General features: G+C 48.2%; 1 protein-coding gene across 1 annotated transcript in view; it reads left to right on the forward strand.

Annotated features, from left to right (window-relative positions):
* Positions 1-18,687, forward strand: part of MAML1 (mastermind like transcriptional coactivator 1) — a 45,551-nt gene that overhangs the window by 19,053 nt on the left and 7,811 nt on the right. The window contains exon 2 of the mRNA XM_047729846.1: positions 15,510-16,922. Within this exon, the coding sequence (XP_047585802.1) occupies positions 15,510-16,922 (1,413 nt within the window). The remainder of the gene's footprint in view (positions 1-15,509; positions 16,923-18,687) is intronic.

An 18,687-nucleotide genomic window follows, 5' to 3' on the forward strand; every position in this document is an offset into this window, starting at 1 on the left:
GCCCGAACCTTCCTACAGTCTGTTGGCTGTGCAGCAGGTGGAATGAACTTGTTCCCCTGCTCAGTTTTCCATCTCATCTGAGGGAAAAGCCCACCCTTAGCCAGGGCCAAAGGCCCTCTGCAGTCTGGCATGCCTGGCCTTCAGGCCCTGTCTCGCTTTCATTCTCTTCCCTCTTCCAGGTCCCCTCTCCCACCATCTTTTCATGCACCCCACCTGTGTCCCCTAGGTATACTCCCACTTGGCCTCTGTGCCCCCTTTTCACTTAGCCTGGACCCTCTTCTGAAGATGTTGCCATGGCTCACTCTCTCATCTTCTGCTGACTTTGGCTCAAACTTCTCATGCTGTGTAAGGCCTTACCTGAGTATCTTTTTAAAATTGTAAACCCCACAAACTCCCTTTCTGTGCTTTATTTACTTGGGAACACAAGCCAACTAGTAGGTTCCAGGAGAGCAAGGGGGTTGTCTGTTCTTTGCTGTAGTCCAGGACCCAGATAGTGGCTGACTGAGCTCTCAGTAACTTTTTGTAGAATACATCGAATAAGATCATGAGGGTGGTTCAGTCGGTTAGGTGTCTGCCTTCGGCTCAGGTCATGATCCCAGGGTCCTGGGACCAAGTCCCACATAGGGCTCCTCAGTGAGGAGCCTCCTTCTCCCTCTCCCTCTGCAGCTTCCCCTGCTTGTGTTCCATCTCTCACATACACTCTTTCTGTCAAATAAATAGAAGAAAAAAAAAAAGAAAATCATGAAAAGGAGTTGGGGAGAAACAGAAAGGAAGATCAGGGTTGAGTACTTCCAGTACCAGTGAGGAAGCCACCTGTGCAGAGACACAAGGGGGCCTGGTGTGTTGAAGTTCAGCTTTCCTGATCAGGAGGGCAGGCTGCAAGGAGGAGCAAGGAGCTAAACGTACGGTGAGGCCCCCACTGCCTAAATCAGGCAGCAGGTTCAGGGTGCTTCCTTTTATCTTAGTACTGTCCTGAAAACTTACATTCAAGGCCCGTTTCTAGAGCCATGTCATCTGGTACAGTAGCCACCAGCTACGGGGGGCCTGTTAAGTGCTTGCAAGGTGCCTAGTCCAAATTGTATTGTGCCAAAAATTGGATTTTGAAAACTTCTTATTGAAAACCACTCCTCTAAAAAAGAAAAAGAAAGAAAACCGCCTGCTCTAGGGGCGCCTAGTTTAGTTGTTAAGTGTCTGCCTTCGGTTCAGATCATGATCCCAGGATCCTGGGATTGAGCCCCACATCGGGCTCCTTGCTCAGCAGGAAACCTGCTTCTCCCACTCCCCCTGCTCGTGTCTCTCTCTGTCAAATAAATAAATAAAATCTTAAAAAAGAAACCACTGCTCTTAACGAAACATTGATTTTTTTTGTTTACAAATGAAAAATTTTTTAAAGATTTTACTTTAGAGAGCATGTATGTGAGTTGGGGGAGGGGAGGGCAAAAGGGGAAGGAGAGAGAATCTGAAACAGACTGTGCTGAGCTCAGAGCTGAACATGGGGCTCCATCCCAGGACCCTGAGATCAGGACCTGAGCTGAAACCAAGAGTCGGACACGTAGCTGACTGAGCCACCCAGGCATCTCCATGTTGGTTATTTTTGAGCTGGGAAGGGCATTTTTTTTTTCTTTTTAAGTAAGCTTACACCCATTGTGGGGCTTGAACTCATGACCTCCAGATCAAGAGGCACATGTTGCAATGACTGAGGTAACCAGGTGCCCTGGAGGGGGATAATTTGAAGAGAATTCTCAGATAAGGCAGGTCCAGAAGGAGTAAGAAGGTGCAGCTGAAAGCGGTTAATACTTGCAAGGAGAGATGTTTTCCTCTCAGAGAGGAAGGAGAGAAGAGAAAAGTGAAGACTTTAAGAAGTTTTGAGATAAAAAAGAGGCGCATTTGATGGGGCCACATAAGTTGGACTTTGGGAAATTACTTTGAATTAAATAAATCTGTTCAGATCTTGGTTTCGTGCTCACTTTTGCAAATGCTTTGACTGCTTTAAAAGACCTTGGTGCCTTGATCTTGAAATTGGGGTAATGGTACAGCATGGACCCCAGAGGTTGTTGTGAAGATTAAGTGAACTAGAACTGTCTCCATTATAGGGCACAGATAGCCCGTGAAACTGAAAGACCGATGTGCTGGTGGCCAAAGAACAGTAGAGTGTCCATGAAGGGGATCAGTGGGGCAGGAGGGAGGCTTCATCTGGAAATGGTTGTTGGGCACCTGTAACTTGCTGGCGCTGGGGGTGGAGAGGGCAAGGTTCTTGTCCTCCACAGATGGGGCAAGACGCAGAGAAGTAGGTCGGTGTGTATTTTCAGTGTGGTTCCATGCTTTACCTTGAACATGGAGTATACTTTTTATATAAAATCCTTTGTTAGAGCACTAAGGATGGAATAAGGAACTTGACCAGGTGTGGGGTAAGTGGCCAGGGAAAAAAATACTACAGAGGAGTTGATGTTTGTGCTAAATCCTTAAAGTTTAGTAGGAGATCACCAGGCTAGAGGTATATTCTCAGCCCTGAAAGAAGTTCACTGTAAGTTGGGGCCCAACAGGAATGGCATGGGATTAAGTGGAAAGGCTCATTGGGATCAGATCAAACAGGCTGTTGGTGCCAGAATAAGGAATTTGACCTTGATCTGTAAGTGAGGGGGGAATAAGGGATGTAAAGTGGTTCAGATACGTGTTTTATAGAGATCACTCGGTAACAACATAAGGGGTGGGTTGGAACAGAGAGAGAATAGAAATAGATCAGATCAGCATGAAGTTATTTCAGTAATCTATTTTTTAAAAAACAAGGCATTCAGCTAAGACGGAGGTGTGGTGATGATGTGGAGAGATCTCACTGGAGATTGATTTAGGAGGTAGAGTCAGGAGAGGACAAGGATTGAGGCGTGCACTGAGTGAGGGAGCTTGAGAGGAAGAGCCAGGTCTGGAGGATATCCTGTTGGATATCCTTGTGGAGATTCCTGGTTACAGTCGAATACGTCTAGAGCACAGGAGAGAGAGCTGGGCACAAAGATGAAGACCCCAGGAGTACCCGGGTGACTCAGTGGGTTAAGCATCTGCCTTCAGCTCGGGTCGTGCTCTCAGGGTCCTGGGATCTCACTGGGCTCCGTGTTGAGCGGGGAGTCTGCTTGTCCCTCTCCCCACCACTGCTTGTGTGCTCCCCCCCTCTCAAATAAATAAAATGTTAAAAAAAAAGATGAAGATCCAGGAAATGTTCACTCAGTAAATATTTGAGAGACCACTCTGTGCCGGGTTGTTGGGCTGTGGCCGAGGCCCTGAGTGTGGATGGGGTACCTGGGGAAGACAGCAGTGGAAAAGGGGGAAAGGGGAAGCATGAGAAGCAGCAGCCTGCAAAGGGCCTTGGAGGCAGGTCCAGAGAGCCGTCTCTTGGGCCTTAAGGGAGGAACATGCATGTTTAGAGAAGAGAGGTGTGGTCATCAGAGTTCAAGTGCCTCAGAAGGGTCAAGCAGATATAGTTTAAAAGTGTCCCTTGGGGGGTGCCTGGGTGGCTCAGTGGGTTAAGCCTCTGCCTTCAGCTCAGGTCATGATCTCGGTCCTGGGATCGAGCCCCGCATCGGGCTCTCTGCTCAGCAGTGAGCCTGCTTCCTCTTCTCTCTGCCTACTTGTGATCTCTCTCTCTGTCAAATAAATAAATAAAAATCTTTAAAAAAAAAAAAAGTGTCCCTTGGATTTAAGATCCAGGAGGTCGGGACGCCTGGGTGGCTCAGTTGGTTAAGCAGCTGCCTTCGGCTCAGGTCATGATCCCAGCGTCCTGGGATCGAGTCCCACATCGGGCTCCTTGCTTGGCGGGGAGCCTGCTTCTCCCTCTGCCTGCCATTCTGTCTGCCTGTGCTCGCTCGCTCTCCTCTCTCTCTGACAAATAAATAAAATCTTTAAAAAAAAAAAAAAAAGATCCAGGAGGTCACCTTGGCACATAGGGCAAATTAGAGACCCATCCTTGAGGAAGCTCCAAAGTGAAGGAAGGGGATTGGCTGAAGGGTGAGAATGTTATCAGCTGCTTGGTTAAGCAGTAGGGGTGTGCCTCACAGCTCCCCCAGGAAGTGACTGTCCTCTGCACACCACCCCCCGCCAGCCCCTCTTTAGATGAGGAACCAGAGCTTCTCGAGATGCTGTTAATTTGCATGTGAGCACACAGCTGTTAAGCAACCAGAACAGGATCTGAACCCAGTTTAGCTATCCCCTTAACCCTGAGCTAAATGTAGAGTAGGATGGGGGCTAAAAGATGGGGGTACTGAGCATTGCAAATAAATGCTTAGCGGGGGAAAGACCTGGTAAACAGGGAGATGGATGGAATGGGAATGGGATAGAGAACCCAGGTGGAAGGCACAGCTTGGGAAGGGTAGAGTATCATCCTTACGTGCACAGACTCATGCACAGCCCCTCAGTAAGTCAGGATCACCTTGTGCAGGAGAAGATCTTGGTGTTTATGCTTTCAGTTGTTCGTGGTGCATCTTTTTCATATTTATCTGTGAATGCCTGATTGCACAGTATCACAGAGTTCCAGAGGATTTTATAGATCTGGTCTAATAGATAATTATCTGCTATTCTTTTTTTTTTTTTTAAGATTTTATTTATTTATTTGTCATCGAGAGAGAGAGAACACACACAAGTGAGGGGGGCGGCTGGCAGGCAGAGCAGGCAGAGGGAGAAGCAGGCTTCCCGCTGAGCAAGGAGCCCAAGGTGGGGCTCAATCCCAGGACCCTGGGATCATGACCTGAGCCAAAGGCAGCTGCTGCTTAGCCAGCTGAGCCACCCAGCCGCCCCTTATCTGCTGTTCTTTAAGTGAGCTCAAGTATTACCCCAAAATAACCCTTCTTTGACCCTCTCTGGCTACCCGGTCTCTCTCCCTCACTTAAAAAAATAATAATTAACTTATTTATTTATTTATTTATTTATTTATTTATTTATTTATTATTTCCTGAGAGAGAGAAAGAGTGCATGAGCTGGGTGGGGTGGGGCAGAGGGAGAGGGAGAGAGAATCTCAAGCAGACTCCCAACCGATCATGGAGCCCAATGTGGGACTCGGTCTCATGATCCCGAGATCTGACCTGAACCGAAATCAAGAGTTGGATACAACCAACTGAGCCACCCAGTTGCCCTTCCCTCACTTTTTTTGGCCTTTATTGAGATCCAATTTCCATACTATACATTTCACCCATTTAAATTCATTTCCCATATACAGGTTCCATAGTATAGTGGTTAGCACATCTGCATTACATTTCCCACATACATTTTAGTGGTTTTACATTTATCCACAGAATTGTCTGACCATCAACACAGATTTTAGAACATTACCTCATCCCAGAAAGCCCCACAACCCTAGCTGTCACCCATCAATGCCTCCACCCCCCAATTCCTGTCCAAGTAATAGGTTAATCTACTGTGTCTCTCTATCTCCCTTTTAAAATTAAACTTGGGGGAGGGGTCCTGGGTGGCTTGCTCGGTCATTAAGCATCTGTCTTCAACTCAGGTCATGATCCCAGGGTCCTAGGATCGAGCCCCACATCAGGCTCCCTGCTTGGTGGGAAGCCTGCTTCTCCCTCTCCTGCTCCCCCTGCTTGTGTTCCTGACTCTCTCTGTGTCAATAAATAAATAAAATATTTTAAAAATAAATTAAACTTGGGAAAGAACAATTCATACTCTTGTTACTTGCTTCCCAGTTACTTCTGAAGTCAAGGGTTTTTACTCCAGTCAGCCTTCTGGAACTGCTTTGGACAGTGGCATCAGTGAGTGACCTTTTGGACATGTTCTGACCAAGTGGACATTTCAGCTTTTATCCTTCTGGACCTTTCGGATGTATTTAACCCAGCATTCTCCCTTGTGCTCCGTCTTTATTATGGGCACTTCATCTGCCCCTTGGCTGCCTTGTCACTCTTCTGAGTGATTGGATCTGTGCTCATGGTTTCAGCTGCACACATTGCTGGTGACAGTCTTCCCCCTGGACTCATCATCAGTGTTATTCACTGCCTCTTGGACATTACCTGAATGGTCTAGTCATCTCTTCATGGCTAAAACTAAACTGTCATCTTCCCCCACCAAAACCCTGCCTTGCCTTTGTTCTCTGTCTTACTTGTGTGCCCAAACTAGAGAAAAACTCCTTTCTTCCTCAACCCCAATATAAGATCAGTCTTCAGGACCTGCTGAATTCCGCCTCCCAACTCTGAAATCCTCTCTTCTTCCTCATGCCTGCTCTCCGGCCCTCATCTCTTTCACAGACTACTTCGGTAGTCTCCTCCTTGGTGATCGCTCTGGCTGTGGCCTCTCTCCCTAAAATGTATTTGCCATAGAGGCATTAGAGATAGCTTATAAAAATGCAGATCCAAAAAAAATAATAATAATAATAATGCAAGTCTGACTTCATCTGCTAAGATCCAATTAAAGTGACATGCAGGGCAACATCACACTTAAGTATTTATGTAAAAAAAAAAATCTGAATCCGATCAAGCTTCTATCAGTTTACTGGAAATACAGAGGATAGAAGAACTTGTAAATGACACCTTTGGGTGGGCATACAATTAGCCAACTGTGGAAATGGAAAATGCTGCAGGACAAGGGACTACGTGTCTTGGACAAATAAATGGCAAAATTAAGAAAGGGGGAGAGAGGGGCGCCTGGGTGGCTCAGTGGGTTAAGCCGCTGCCTTCGGCTCAGGTCATGATCTCAGGGTCCTGGGATTGAGCCCCGCATCGGGCTCTCAGCTCAGCAGGGAGCCTGCTTCCTCCTCTCTCTCTACCTGCCTCTCTGCCTGCTTGTGATCTCTCTCTGTCAAATAAATAAATAAAATCTTTAAAAAAAAAAAGGGGGGGGGGAATTGTTATGTACTAGAAGTCCTAACAGCATGTCAACCAGATGCAGTGTATTGGATCCTGACTTGAATAAACCAAACTGCAGCCATGATTTGATTTTTTTTTGACATTCACTAATGATTTTGTGGTTATTTTTTGAAGAACTTTCATATTTTAGTGATGCGTGCTGAACTATATAAGGAGAAATGATATGATTGCTGTGTTAGCCCAGGGGTAGGGTATGAATGAGACAAAATGGGCTGGGCGTTGTTTCACTTGGGCAGTGAGTGCATGGAGGGTCATTCTACTTTCTCCCTATTTTAGTGTGTGTTTGAAGTTTTCCATAGTAAAGGGGTTATTTTGTTAGTCTCGGAAAGATCTTAAGACAGGGAAACTTGAACACTGCTGGCCTACAGGATGATAATAAGGAATTAAAAATTTTTTAAATTGTACTAAAATAAAACAAGGGGTGCCTGGATGGCACAGCTGATTTAAGTATCCGACTTGGTTTCAGCTCAGGTCGTCATCTCAGAGGGATGTGGCATCGAGCCCTGTGTTGGGCTCCACACTCAGGATGGAGGCTGCTTGGGATTCTTTCTCTCCCTCTCCCTCTTTAAAAAAAAAAAAAAAATACACACGTGTGTGTGTGTATGTGTGTGTGTGTAAATTTACCAGCTTAACCATTTTTAAGTATACACACTAGTACTAAGTACATTCATGTTGTTTGTGCAACCACTACCACCATCCGTCTCCATAGCTCTTTTCATCTTGCAGAACAGAAACATTAGCTGCCTACTTCCCTCTCCCCGCAGCCCCCAGACACCACCATTGTCCTTTCTGTCTCTGAATTCGATGATTCTAGGTACCACGCGTAAGTGGAATTCTACAGTATTTGTCTTTTTGTGACGGGTTTATATCACCTGACATAATGTCCTCAAGGTTACTCCATATTGTAGCACATGTCTGAATGTCTCTCTCTCTCTTTTTTTAAAGATTTTATTTATTTATTTGACAGACAGAGATCACAAGTAGGCAGAGAGGCAGGCAGAGAGAGAGGGGGAAGCAGGCCCCCTGCTGAGCAGAGAGCCCGATGTGGGGCTCGATCCCAGGACCCTGGGATCATGACCTGAGCAGAAGGCAGAGGCTTTAACCCACTGAGCCACCCAGGAGCCCCATCTTTTTTAAGCCTGAATAATATTCCATTGTATGGAGTTTATTCATTCATCCACTGGTGAACTCTTGGGTTGCTTCTACCTTTTGGCTACAGTGATTTCGCAGCTATGAACACAGTCTACAAATTATCTGTTCAAGTCCTTGCTTTCAGTGCTTTTGGAAATGGAATTCTTTTAGAAATGATATTGCTGTCTAACATGGTATATCTAGGTTTTTTATTTTTTGAGGAACCACCAAACTGTTTTCCATAGCAGACGCACTATATGGTTTCTCCATGTCCTTGCCAACACTTGTTATTTCAGTTTTTGTTTGTTTGTTTGTTTGTTTGTTTTGGATTGTAGCCATCCTAATGTGTTTGAGGTGGTGATAATTATTAGTGTTGGGGAGCTTGGGTGGCTCAGTTGTTAAGCATCTGCCTTCACCTCGGGTCATGATCCCAGGGTCCTGGGATCAAGCCCTGCATCAAGCTCCCTGCTTCTCCCTCTCCCACTCCCCCTGCTTGTGTTCCCTTTCTCGTTGTCTCTCTCTGTGTCAAATAAGTAAATAAAATCTTTAAAAAAATAATTATTAATCTTTTAGGTGTGATAATGCTATTGGGATATTATACACCCATGTATATTTTTAAGAGTTTTTACTTTTCAGAGATACATACTGAAGTATTTGTGAGTTGAATGGTATTATGCCCAGGATTTGTTTCTTAAATAATCCAATTTGGGGGGTAGGGAATAGGGAGGTGGAAATGCAACAAAATGGCCAAATACCAAGAGTCGTTTAAGTTGGGTGAGAGGCGCATGAGAGTTCAGTGTACTGTACTCTCTCGTTTTGTCTATTTTTTGAAATCTCACATTATTAAATAACATTTCGGGGTCATATTGGCGTCCGTTCCCAGCCTGACTTTCAGCACTTCCTGTTGTGCCATTTACACTTGAGCAATATTAAACTGCGACTTATTTTTTCTGCTTGCCTCCCTTCTGTCCACTCCCACTCTCAGTGTTCATTTGCGTATCCTTGCCTATGCCTCTCAGCCTGGAATGCCTGCCCCCTACTTCTGGATGACTTCTTTGTTCTTTTAGTACCTAACTCAGGTGCCCCCCTCTCCTTCCACCCGTAATACTCTGTCCCACCTCCATCGCTCCACCATCTCATCCCAGTTAGTGGGAGCAGGAACCATGCCTTATTTGTCATTTTTAACCCAGGACCCAGTGCCCTGCCTAGAATACAGTAAAAACCAAGTGCTTATCTGAATTTACAATTATTTTGTGCTCAACTTGAGTAGGGCAGTGTCTGGCAAATAGTAGGATCTTGTGTATGAGCAGTGCATGGGGATACCTCTGGGAAAAGTGGTGGAAGGATACATAGGACCTCTCTGTACTCTCTTTACAATTTCCTGTGAACCTCGATATTTTTTAAAAATTTTTTAAATTTGAGTATAGTTGACACAGGAACCTATAATTCGTTAAAAATAAAACATTAAAGAAATTATGGTAAAAATGTCTGGACCCCAAAGTATAAAGTTTTCTGGAAAATGCATTTCTCGGAACTTGCCATTTTCAGCATGTTCTTACAGGTGGATTCAGTGGGAAAGAGTAGTGTTTACTGATCTCTGTAGTATTTACCATCCTTCCAAAATCACTGGTGATTCCAAACTATGAAGACAAATATCTTAAAAGTGGGAATCTTGGGGGCACCTGGGTGGCTCAGTGGGTTAAGCCTCTGCCTTCGGCTCACGTCATGAATTCAGTGTCCTAGGATCAAGCCCTGCATCGGGCTCTCTGCTCAGCAGGGAGCCTGCTTCCCGCTCCCCCTCTGCCTACTTGTGATCTCTTTCTCTCTCTCTCTCTCTCAAATAAATAAAAAGAAACCTTTAAGAAAAAAATGGGAATCTTGGGGCGCCTGGTGGCTCAGTCATTGAGCGTCTGCCTTCAGCTCAGGTCATGATCCTGGCGTCTTGGATCAAGCCCTGCATCTGGCTTCCTGCTCAACAGGAAGCCTGCTTCTCCCTCTCCCACACCCCTGCTTATATTCCCTCTTTTGCTGTGTTTCTCTCTCTGTCAAATAAATAAATAGAATCTTAAAAAAAAAAAAAGTGGGAATCTTTAGAAGCAGGTTATATTTGGTTCTGTGATATTTTTCCTTTTCTTTAGTGTGTATGTGTGATTTCCTCACTGCATGGCCCGTTTTTCTGGTCACAACACCTTGATGGGCTTCTTCATGCTTGGCAGAGGGGAGGTGCTATTCTCACATCTTGCAGCTCTGACTCACTCCCTGCTGCCTGGGTTTCATACCAGACACCTCGCTCAGCCTCACAGGTGGCAGCAGAGTTAACGTGGGCCCTTCCCCATCAGACCAGGAGGGAGGCGGGGCTGCCAGGAGGGAGGGTCGGCAGCAGACCCTTCCCTTCCTTTGAGCCCCAATGCCTCCCGCCTTGGGAAGCATCCTGCAAGGATCATCTGCTGAAAGACAGGATCAGTGATCCTCCTCCGTAGCATGCCTTTGAAGGTTGCGTGAGATTCTGACACCATGAGGAATAGCTAGGGGCAGGTACTGAGCAGTCAGCAAGGCCACTGAGGAAGTAATGACTTGGCCCTGTGGCATTTGGCTCAGACTCGTGCCTTCCCGAGGTTGCTACTCAACACGGATTTCCTTCATTGCCCCTCAAATCACTGAAATCTTGAATGGTGCTTGAAAGTAGGTCGACTTTACCTGGAGATGGGCTTTTCCACCAACAGTCAGGGTTCCTGAGTGTCCGTACAGGGTACAAAAAGAACATAGGGGAGAAGGAAAAGTGGGTATGGTATTAGGTTGAATTGCTGCCTTTAAAAGTTAAGGATTTGTATGTTTCAGTCTACACTTTGGCAGCACTCCAGGGAGCTGTAGCACTGGTGTACAGCATGGGTGTGGTGGGAAAGTTGGTGGAGAGTTAAAACTAGTGCCGGAGCCAGGAGGACAGCGGAGCTGAGCTGAGGGTGACCAAGACCTAAGGGCAACGAGGTGCCATTGAAGAGCTTTCAGGAGGAGAGGGACAGGATCAGATTTGCCCTTCGATGCAGTCACTCTGACCGTAGCACGGAATGTAGTTGAAGGCAGAGATTGCAAGGAGCCTGGCTGTAGACATGGTTGAAATGATTCAAGCAAGAGAAGTTAGTGTGTAGATAGATCCAAGAATGCTGAGGAGGTGGGCTCAGCAGGACAAGGGTGTTGATTGGATGCAAGGAGTGGAAAAGAAGGGGCTAGAGCCATTCTCTGGTTCTGGTTTATATGGCTAGGTGGATGGTAGTGACACTGTTGGGGACAGGAACAGAGAAAGGAAAATGGGACTGGGAGAGAGGCTGCTTCAGGTTGGGACAGATTAAGTCTGGATTATCTGTGGTACACCCTGCACATCAGGTGGGTGGTTGGACAGACGGGGGTCTGGAGCTCTGTCGACATGGTGGGTAGGAGCACATTCATTCACAAATACTTATTGAGTGCCAGGCACTGTTCTAGGTAGTGGGTTTCTGCTTTTCATTCTAATGGGGGAAGCTCGGCTTATTCACGTGAGTGCCTCCATGGGGGACTTAACAAGGAGATAGGTTGGAGAGATGGAGAATAGTCGTTCTATGACTTTAGGAGATGAGGGACCCAAATTATGTGCTCCTAGGGAGATGGGGAAGAAGTGTTTTGGGCAAAGAGAACAAGTGCAAAGGCCCTAAGGCAGACAGCACGTTTGAGAAACTGTAAGAAGGCTGGTGTGACTCAGTGTGCTGTACCGTGGGGAGCATGGAAAAGGGGTTTGGATGGAGGGTGAGGGCTGATAGATCAGCACTTGATCCCTGACAGTTGGGTCTATTCTGAGTGTGATGTTCATTCATAGGAGTTTGAAGCCATGGGAGTAGATAAGATCAGAGTGTGTATAGAATACAAGAGGGGGCAATTGGGTGGCTCATTTGGGTGTCCGACCCTTGCCTTCGGCTCAGGTCATGATCTCATGAGTCGTGGAAGTGAGCCCCTTGTTGGGCCTGTGCTCAGTGAAGAGTCTGCTTGGGCTTTTCTCTCTCCACTTGCCGCTCCCCCCTGCTCATACACTCGCATGCACACTCTCTCTCTCAAATGAATCAATAAATCTTTTTGAAAAATTAAAAAAAAGAGGACTCCCATACTCATTTGAAGGGGAGACCTATCTCAAAGGAGACTAGAAGAAACAACCAGAAAAGTAGAAGAGAAAGCAAGATAATGTGGTAAAGAAATAAGAGGATAGAGAACTTTAAAATGCAGGGAATTGGGCGCCTGGGTGGCTCAGTGGGTTAAGCCGCTGCCTTCGGCTCAGGTCATGATCTCAGGGTCCTGGGATCGAGTCCCACATCGGGCTCTCTGCTCAGCAAGAAGCCTGCTTCCCTCTCTCTCTCTCTCTGCCTGCCTCTCCGTCTACTTGTGATCTCTCTCTGTCAAATAAATAAAGTCTTAAAATAAATAAATAAATAAATAAAATGCAGGGAATTATTAAGAGGCAGATGATGGAGGGAAAGACTGAAATTGTGGACTGCATTTAACAGCACCAAGGTCTTTGCTGGCCTCAGGGAAAGCAGCTCTAAATTCTCCCTTCTACTCATCTGCATCCAGCATCCCCAGAGGATGGAACCCATATTGCAGTGGGTCAGGGTACTGACTCTCCAGACGGGGGTTAGGGGGTCGTGTTTGGCTGATAGGAGGATGACCGAGGAAAAGAGGACCTGAGAAGGAGCAGGAAGCACTGGTGCTGCCCCAGGTGACTACCCACATGTAAGGAATATGGAGGAGAGAGCCACCCCTGTCTTAAGCAGCCACACGTGTTTGTTAACTCAGTGCAAGAGTACAGGTGTTAGCCTGTGGTTAGTCTGACCAGAAAGTGCACTAGAACTTCAGTGGTGGGTGGTAGAGGCCTGCAGGGTCCTTTGGTGGAAGACTGGGTGAGCGTACAGGGCCTCCAGCTTAGCATCAGGCACTTGGTACCCTTTAACAAAACCCCCTTGCAAAGGAAATGAACATCAGATCACGTTGTCTAGGACCAGATCCTCCTGGAACCCTGATGGTTAGGACGGGAGCCTCTGCACTGAGCACCCACAAGTACCAGATCTGCTGAGAGCAAGCCCATGTGTTTATCCATGGCAGCCAGTTTTGGATGCTTTGTCTCTTATACTGTTTATTCTTATATAATTTATAATCCTTTCAGGCTGTCTGCCCACTCTGTTGTAAATTCCCGGAGGTTAGTCTCCATGGTTTACCCATCTTCGTCTTCCTCTCCAGTGCCCTGCACATATCAGGCATTCCTGCAAATGCTCCAGATTGAAAAATCTGCCAGGGCCACCACATTCCACACTCCTCACCCCCGCCTACATCATTCCAGGTACACTTTGTGAGCAGTTGAGAAAATGACCCACTGTTTCCTTTGGCCGAAAGTAATGGGATTGCAAAATTGAGTTGTTCCTTTGGAACTTGTCTGCAGCTGTTTGCATGCAGATATTGAAAGAGGGAGTGGTGGCTTTTATAATTATTCAGGCAAAGAAAGATTCTGTTTCTAATCTGGGACAACCAGCTGACTCATCAAGTGTCCTGACCTCCTAGATTTCCATCTTCCCTCTTAGGAGAGTGGAAAACTGAGCTCCCAGGTTCACAGATGGCCCCAAGCTGACACTGAGGAACAAATGATTTTCCAAAAAGAAATAATAGAAAGATTAAAAAATCCAAGGAAAATGAACTCATTTTGATTTCCTTATGACGGATTAAATGGCTATGAATTGACTTCCCCAAAGGAAACTTCCCAACAGTAGATCTTAGTAAGGTCCATGTTAAGAGCATGGGTCCCTTCCCCGCTCCCGCCCCTAGGTGGCAGCAGGAAGCAGAAGAACCCACATGAAAGGAAGGCCGCTGTCTTTTTGTAGGGTCCTAGGATCAGCTTACACCTCTGCCCTACTGTTCCGCCTATTGAGTATCCCTAAGTGTTTAGGAGCTGACTTAGGTACCCAGACATGGATTTAGAGAAATACAGACTCAGCCAGGATTTATAGAGCCCTGTGCAGTGGGCTTTAACAGTAAAGAAAGCGGGAAATCTTGAAGGCAAGGGAGCAATGGAATTGGAACTCCAGATTGAGAAAATTTGCCCTCCTTGTTTCCTTGCTCGTTGTGCATTTGTATCTAGGCAGGAGTCCGGGTCAGAGCGCTCACGCACGCAGGCTTCTCGGGCTGCTGCCCTGGGTCTGTGTAGCCCTTCTCTGTAGCCGGACGACAGCGGTCTGGAGTTCTAGGTGCTACTGACTCCTCTGGTGGCTATTTAAAGATACAATGAAAGCTACCATTCGGAACTATGTAAATAGCATGGTGTAGATACTTAGGGTCAGTGGGAGGAAGGGTGAAGGACAAAAATGTAACCAAAGTAAGCCTGGAAAGGAGTAGCACCCTGTTAAGAGCTAAGTGTAGGTACCTCCACTTGGAGGAGTCCTGTCCCAGGAGCTGAAAACAATGCTGGGGAAGGAGTGGAACGATACCACCTTCTCTCCTCCCCACTTTCATTGTCACATTCTCTTCACGAAACCCCTGCATCTGGAGCCCTGTCTCAGGGCACAGTTGCTCAGCTGTTTCTGGAGGGCCTCTGTCTTCTTCTGTAGCCGTGTCTGCTTGGGTTCTGTGGCGCATGAATTCCACAGCAGCCACCACTTTTGTCTTGATCTGCACACAGCCCTTGTCCCCCCATACAAGGTGGACTGTTAGGAAGGTTAGCTGAACAAACCCTCTGAGGAGAAGAGGGGGAAGCAAGGACAGCAGTGTAAGGCATACTGGGCATACTGGCTGTGCTCAGAGGAATGCTTCTGATAAGAAGTGGGGTTTGTTGGGGCTCGTGACTGGGCACAGGAGATTGGAAGCTGCTTGGCCTGCCGCAGGGAGGAGGGTGGGCACATGGGAGCAGCCCTGCCTGGGGAGAAGGGATGGGGCCAGGCAGTGGCTCCTCGAGAAGCTGCACAGGGCAGGAAGCGTGGCCTGGTGCTCATGAGCTGCCCCCACTGAGGCCTGAGAAGGAGCCCCTAGCAACCAGGGCTCCTTCCTGCGGAAAGCGATAGAAATCCACGTTAAATCAGCTTAAACACAGGAGGAATTCTTTGGTTCCCCGAAGTGAAAAGTCCAGGGGCAATGGTCTCCTGTACAACCCGGACTTAGCGCCCTCGAGAACGGATCTGTATCTTCTGGTTCTTTCTCATTGGCTCCATTCTTGGGCACACTCTCTGACTAGATGACTATGGGCAGCATCAGGCTTGCGTCCTGTGGGAAGAGAGGGCCCCAGAAGCCAGGAACCCATGTGCTGACTGACGCGCGCTCACTTTCCTGGAGCGCAGGTAGTGGTCGGGAGTCAGGCCCAGCCATGGGACGTGGGAGAAGGGTAGTGGGGGTGGAGGGAGCATGAGCTGGACAAGCACAATCATTAGAGTGCTGTGGGATGTGGGCCTCGACTGACGTCACCAATAGACGCGGAGGGGCCTCCTACAGGATGCTGTGTCTTAAGTCCCTCTTGTCCATGTTTTGCAGCATCTCCACGATACGGTGAAGAGGAACCTCGATAGCACCACCTCTCCTCAGAATGGCGAGCAGCAGAATGGCTATGGAGACCTCTTTCCTGGACACAAGAAGACCCGGCGTGAGGCTCCTCTGGGTGTAGCCGTTGCTTCCAATGGCCTGCCCCCGGCCTCCCCCATGGGGCAGCCTGACAAGCCCGGCACCGAGGCACTGCAGGCTGGCAGCAAGCACTCCCTGGGGCTGGACTCCCTCAGCAAGAAGTGTCTGGCAGATGCGAGCCTCCACTTGAACGGGGGCAGCCACCCCGGGGAGCCCTTTCCTCTGAGCCTGAATAAAGAGCTGAAGCAAGAGCCCGTCGATGACCTGCCTTGCATGATCACAGGGGCCGGGGGCTCCATATCTCAGAGCAACCTCATGCCTGACCTCAACCTTAACGAGCAGGAGTGGAAGGAGCTTATCGAGGAGCTGAACAGGTCAGTGCCCGATGAAGACATGAAGGATCTGTTTAATGAGGACTTTGAAGAGAAGAAAGACCCAGAGTCATCTGGGTCAGCCACACAGACCCCATTGGCACAGGACATTAATATTAAGACAGAATTCTCTCCGGCAGCCTTTGAACAAGAACAGTTAGGCTCTCCACAAGTGAGGGCTGGGTCTGCAGGACAGACCTTTATGGGGCCTTCAGCTGGCTCTGGCAGCACAGAGTCACCCAGCCTGGGGGGCGCTCAACCTCTGTTCCACGCCTCTGGTCAGCCCGGGGCCGACAACCCCAGTCCCACCCTGATGCCGGCATCAGTGCAGGCCCAGAATGCCCCAAGAGCCCTCTCTGGTGTGGTGTTGCCCAGCCAGGGCCCAGGAGGGGCCTCGGAGCTGTCCTCTGCCCACCAGCTGCAGCAGATCGCTGCCAAGCAGAAGCGCGAGCAGATGCTCCAAAACCCACAGCCAGCCGCCTCCGCACCAGCCCCAGGCCAGATGTCCCCATGGCAGCAGACCGGCCCCTCCCACAGCCCCCTGAACGTCCCTTATCCCTTGGAGAAGCCTGCCAGCCCTCCCGGCTACAAGCAAGACTTTACCAGCCCCAAACTGCTCATGATGCCCGGAGTGAACAAGAGCTCCCCGCGGCCCGGAGGCCCCTACCTCCAGGCTGGCCATGTGAACCTGCTGAGTCACCCACCGTCAAGTAACCTGAATCAGAGCACCGTGCCTAGCCAGGGCTCGGTGCTGGACTACGGCAACACCAAACCCCTGTCTCATTACAAAGCCGACTGCGGGCAAGGCGGCCCCGCGTCCGGCCAGAGCAAGACCGCCCTCATGGCTTACCTTCCCCAGCAGCTGCCTCATCTGAGCAATGAGCAGAACTCCTTGTTTCTGATGAAACCAAAGCCAGGAAACATGCCCTTCCGGTCACTGGTTCCACCTAACCAGGTGAGCTCGAGGCTTCCCTCTCTGTCACTGTGTACCCCTGTGGTCAGCGGGAGGGAGGCAGGGAACAGCTGCCCTTGGCCTTTGAGTCCCTGGGAGGAGAAAATCGGCTGAGCAAAGTGGGCTCGATTCTGAATAAGCAAAAATAAGGTAGAATTCCCTGGTGTAACTTGGTTTAAAGTATCCATATGTTTGAGGCATCACTGGGCACCTGGGTGGAGGCATTGAGTTCTCCTGCCTGCCATGCAGCATAAATTCAGTCAGGTGTGGTCTGTGTTCTGCAGGGAGAGGTCACACTTGATGTGCTTCTTAGAGGCTTTGCCTTTTTAAATTTTAAACCACCTTTCAGATCTTTGCAAAGTACCTTAAGATTTAAACCCCATGCAGCCTGGCAGAGCTCTGTAGGATGGAGAATGGTCAAGCACCAGTCTTACCATGATCACTGTTTGCATTTCTCCTCATGGTCAGATGTGTTCGAAGATGTCTCTTCCCTGGCAACCTTCTCACAGTGATGGCGTGTCCCCCCAGCTTCCTCCAGGACAGAGGGGAGCGCACTTGTTTTTTCCCTCCACAGAGTGTCCTGGACTGTCCTTCATGTCTGGACATGTAGCTCTCTTGATACTTGTTACCAGTTGTGTGGCCACAGTTTTGAGGCATGCCCTGGTGTTGGTGTACCCCGTCGTCTCTGGGTCTTCATGACTATAAGGAAGCCTGCGGCCAGTACCCTTGTGGCTTTCGGTGTGGATTTATGAAATTTTAAATATTAAAATCCCAGTGTTGGTAATGATAAAAATTGGGAAGTCAATGTCCTTCTGGTGAGGAGGGTGTGTACACAGGCCTGGTGCTGGTAGGAAGTAATTTGGCATTAGATATTCTTCTTAAGCCATAAAAATGTTCGTAAGCATCAACACATTATACCCCTGCAAGAAACAATCCCTAAAAAAATAGGAAAGTTAGATACAGGATATTCATTGCATCGTTATTTCTAATTGCCCCAAACTGGAAGTAGATTGGGCATCTCCCAGCAGGAGTGCATGCATGTAAATGTTGATGCTGCTGCTGCCACTGCCAGCCAGGAAGCTCTGCACAGCCCTGGGAGCATCCTTAAGAGCGTGACAACTGCCAGTGCTTAGCGCCTCACAAAGCACTCAGAGCCTGAGCCTGGAGACTTGGAGGGGGGGGGCGGGTGAGCAAATTACCTCGGTGCATCTGCTCGAAGATTAGACTCTTGTAAGGATGAAATGTCCAGGCTCATAAGGACTGGAACGTTGAGATCCTTTAAATGATCATTGCTTTTTCCCTTTTTCCCTTTTCAAGTTAAATTTCCCCCTTTTTTTCTTTATTTTTTTTTTCTCCAAGATTTTATTTATTTATTTGACAGAGATTGCAAGTAGGAAGAGAGGCAGGCGGGAGTTGGGGGATGGAGCAGGCTTCTTGCTGAGCAGGGGGCCTAATGCGGGGCTCGATCCCAGGACCCTGAGATCATGACCTGAACCAAAAGCAGAGGGTTAACCCACTGAGCCACCCAGGCACCCCAATTTCCCCCCTTTTAAATGTAAGTCATGACGGGATAATACTATGGAGCCTCTGACATGACTCTCACTTCTACCCTTTGTGTTAATTGAGAATATTTATTCAAGTTTTCATTGATATTCAGTATTTTGTGAGCGTATCTGACAAAAGCCCAGCAGTCTGCTCCCAGGAAAATGCTCTACACAGACAGACACGTGGTACGGCTTCAGGCAGTTCAGGGACAGTCCCATGGCGG

This window comes from Lutra lutra, chromosome 5, assembly GCF_902655055.1.
Source record: "Lutra lutra chromosome 5, mLutLut1.2, whole genome shotgun sequence".
Lineage (NCBI taxonomy): Eukaryota > Metazoa > Chordata > Mammalia > Carnivora > Mustelidae > Lutra > Lutra lutra.